We start from the raw sequence: 4,184 nt of genomic DNA, 5'->3' as shown, positions 1-4,184 counted from the left end.
AAACATCAAATTCGTACCTTATTCATTTTCTCTACACCAATAATACATATATTTAAATAATTACTTTCTTAAACCTACCCACCTTCCTCTAAACAACACTAATTTCTTAATCACCCAAATTACCAAATCATATACTGCACCACCAAGCACACCATCTCCTCATCATTAATAACAAACTAAGCTATCTAATACACAAACTATATATAATGGAATTCAATTATACGTGTGAGTGTGTGTGTGTGTGTGTATATATATATATATATATATATATATATATATATATATTAATTTCTTCTCCAACCCTAACATGATCAACCTCACCAAAATCACTCCAAAGGTCCAAAATCGCATACTCAACTCAATATACCAAAGCAATCAAACTCGCGATGCTTGCATGTTTTGCAAATGAACATAACATATGTAGTTACGTATTTAATATATAATTTGGAAACCACTGATCAGTAGCACTACTAGTAGTAATAGTAACACTAGTAATAATAGTGATTAAAAGAAAAATTAGGAAGCTAGCATCAGATCATACACGTGATTATTGGACCCTCAGGAATGTTGACTGGTTGAGTCACGTCCATCATCTCCGCCGTGAGGTTGTCCGCCGCTTCCTGGAGACTCCGAGACGCCGTTCGCCGGCATCTGTCTGTAGGCATTAAGGGCTGCAAGCATGCCTAAGTTACTTTCGCTTAGAAGTTGAGCACAGCCGCTACCACCACCGCTACCACCACCGCCACCTCCGCCACCAATCATACCAGAACCCAGCTGACCACCGGGCATAAGGGGCATCGGAGAAGCAAAATTCATGAAATGAATGCCACCTGGGGGAGACATACCTCCTCTATATACCCCACTGTTCCCAACGGAGGGAATTGCCCAAATGGGATTATCGTTACCATTGCCGCTGCCGCCACCTCCACCACCGCTCATGGATTGGTTACCGTGACCCGCCACCATCCAAAACGCCGCCGTATTGGAAGCGTGGCTCGATGGAAGCGACCCTGTGCTCGATTGTATCAAATAGCTTCCCATTTGTGACAGTTCTTGCTCTGGCCTTCTCTTTCTCCCTAAGCTTCCGTCAGAATCCGAAGCAACCGATTCAAGACCGCCACCGGATTCTTCTCGAAGCTCTTGTTTCGCTTGCTGAATTACATTGATGTTACCCATAGGGTTAAAATTCAAAATTGCGGAGATGGAAGAAGTGTTCTCCAACATGCTCCTACGAGAATCCTCCATCACCATGCTCATGCTCCGGTCCCACTCTGCGCGGTTCCTTAGCTGCGCCGCCGCCGCAGCCGCAGCCGCAGCTGTGGAGGTTGAGAACGTGCTAGGGTTGAAGTAGTTTCCGCGAAAGTAGTGCGACGGCGCCGACATGGTGGAGCCCGAGCTGCGGAGGGAGATGTTGAGGGAGGTGAAGTTGGCGGGAATGGTGCCGGTGCCGGTGGCAGCGATGACCGATGGCTCGGCCTGCTGAAGGAGCCATTCTATGGTCTCTCCGTCAGACTTGTGTCCCAGCTCACGCGTTAGCTGAAAGACTCTGGCAGCACAGGCCGCCGGCATGCGGATCCGGCGGCCTCGGCCATCGACCTTGGTGTGGCGGTCCTTGGTGGAAGTCCTCTTTGGCGGAGGCTTCTTGGACTGCTCCGCCAAGTGGAGGTTGTTATTAGTTACAGACGCAGTAGTAATTGTAGTTGCAGTTACGACGCTGTCCCTGGTAGTGGTGGAACAAGGTTGTTCTGTGACGTCATCAACGTCCTTTTTCTCTAACAGCTGCAGAGGGAAATTGGGTCTGCTTCGGATCCCATTTTGATGATCAGCCTCCAATTCCATGATCTTGTTATCTCATATAACCAAGCTCTCTATAAGCACTTTTTTTAAAGAAAAAAAAAATAAATGAATTGGTGGGGTTTATTTAAAAAAACACTCTTTCTCCTATCTGGTAGCTAGCTAGCAGCTATAGTGGAAGTAGTAGTACTGCCACTAGATATATGTTTTGAATATATATATATATATATATGTGGGCTAGTGGGTCTCTCTTTTCTGTGTTTGTGTGTTTTGTGGAGCATGGAACTCCTTTCAGATGGGAGCTTGGAGCTGAGTTGTTCTGTGTGTGGAAAGAGAGAGAATGAAATGAATGAACGAATGAATGATAGAGGATAAGGGAGAGAGGAGGGCAAGCTTTAAGCAACAAAAATAATGAGTGGGAATAATAAGGGCTCAGTAAAATTTTATAAAGCATTCAGTTTCTCTTTCTTTTTGTTTTTTTATGAATGGAATCCTTTTTTTAGTCTTCTCTCCTTTCATCACTCTTCTTATTTTCAACACTCTTCAAATCAATCTCTCCATTTTCAAGTTTTTACTTTTCTCAATTAGACCCTGCAACATGCTAGCTGTACGACAATTCTTAAATGGAAAACAATCACTCTCCTCCTCTTAACAACTTTTCATAATTCCACTCTCCTTTTTTTCAAAGGAACCCTCTGCATCCTTTTTTTTTAACAATTATTTATTAAACTAATTAATCCACAAACATATTTGAGAATTGTGATTTTTAAATTTCAAATGATAAAGAGCAAGAATATCATGAAGAATGAAATAAAGAGGAAGAGAAGGTTTAATTTAATTTAATTTAATTTAATTTAATTTTGTTGGCATTGAATTTTGCAGTGGAGGAAATGCAAATAGAAGTAAAATACAGGGTGTCATTTGATTGTGGTTGGACAGTGGACAGTCTCTTGATTCAGACTCCACGTGCGGTGCTCTTTATCATTCAATCCATAAAGACTGTGGTGGCCGGAATGGGACCCAAACTCCTAAGTCAAAAATCAAAATAAAAACTAAGCCAAATAAAAAAGATAATCAAGTGGATCCCATCTCATTCAACTCATCATTGCCCTTTTCTTCTTCCTCCTTTGCCCCTCATTCATTCCCCCATTTTCCTTCTTCCATTTCTAGGGCTAACAACCATCCCACTTTTCCATACTTTTCATTTTTCTTTCTTATTTCTCCATTTATCATTCAAACAAATATCATGCTTTAACTATCTAAATCACCTACGTCATCTTCTTAATCCTAGTACTTCTCTTCATCATTGTACTTTTTTCTTTAACAAACAAACATGCTATACCTTAATTATGTTTTAGTCAATCAAGTATAATACGTAGACCAATCTGTGTAACCTATCGTCGTTTTCGTGGGGGAATAATTTGGAAAATTTTCTTTTCTTTAATTTTTTTTCTAGAAATTATATGAATGTAATATATTGGCTATGAAATCAATAAAAGGAATTTTCAATCTGTGAATAACATTTCGTATGCAATATATTAACAAGTTTTTCTTAACTTATGCCACTTGCTATTTTAGAAAGTAGCTACGTTGTTTATAGAGCATTAGAAGCAGTTGGATTGACTCAAGCAGATTATTAGGTAATCTAGGATTTGAGTTCTGCTATTTTGGTCATGGTTTGTTAAAGCTTCAAGTTTCTCTGTTAAACTTACTGTTTTTTTCTTTCTTCATTCGTACCCATGAATAAATAAACGAATGAAAATGTTATTTGCACATGGTTCGACATAGAGTAATTTTATCCTGGTTAATGATAACGAGTTTGATGGTTAATTATTAATTAAATAACAATAGATCATCATCTTATTGGTTATTAATAAAAATTGTGAAGCTAATTATTCGAGATGGGGGTATATACACACACATATTTGTGGTCCTTCTGAATTTTGATGATTTCTAAACCTCAAACAATAAGATCTACCTTTTGCAGAAAAGTCATAAAGTTCACGTCACAAAGAATTGTTATGTCGTTGCTCGTCAACAACATTGTGGTTAGTAATAAAAAATAATAATAATAATAATAATAATAAAATTGGCTAGAAAATCATTTCTCCACTACTTGCCTAGCTCGTTAGAAAATCTACAACTTGACTTAAAAAAAGATAATAATTTAATAGTTATGCTGAGAGAGAAAATTGAAGCAAGGCACGTGTCACCCCATGTGGACAAAAGGACCAAGTTAACTTTAAAGGGAACAAACAATGGAAATAATATGACCCCGCAATGCAATGGCATAGTACAATTACATTTCAACAACCAACATACCTAACAAAATGATGAAACAATATCCAACACCGCAATTATATACATTGTACTATGTGGTTTAGAAAAAA

At 38.8% G+C, this 4,184-nt stretch overlaps 1 protein-coding gene across 1 annotated transcript; it reads right to left on the bottom strand.

Annotated features, from left to right (window-relative positions):
* Positions 1-406: 406 nt before the first annotated feature.
* Positions 407-2,201, bottom strand: LOC124821453 (transcription factor TCP15-like). The gene has a single exon (XM_047293335.2). The coding sequence runs from the start codon at positions 1,837-1,839 to the stop codon at positions 559-561; it is 1,281 nt and encodes a 426-aa protein (XP_047149291.1). The 5' UTR covers positions 1,840-2,201; the 3' UTR covers positions 407-558.
* Between the last annotated feature and the right edge of the window lie 1,983 nt (positions 2,202-4,184).

Source organism: Vigna umbellata, chromosome 3 (genome assembly GCF_029865625.1).
Source record: "Vigna umbellata cultivar VRB3 chromosome 3, Vumbellata_1.0, whole genome shotgun sequence".
Lineage (NCBI taxonomy): Eukaryota > Viridiplantae > Streptophyta > Magnoliopsida > Fabales > Fabaceae > Vigna > Vigna umbellata.
This window is presented reverse-complemented; position numbering and strand designations above follow the sequence as displayed.

What these genes read in the sequence shown, in the direction of transcription:
- LOC124821453 (XM_047293335.2), bottom strand. Translation starts at nt 1,839, where the DNA reads ATGGAATTGGAGGCTGATCATCAAAATGGGATCCGAAGCAGACCCAAT.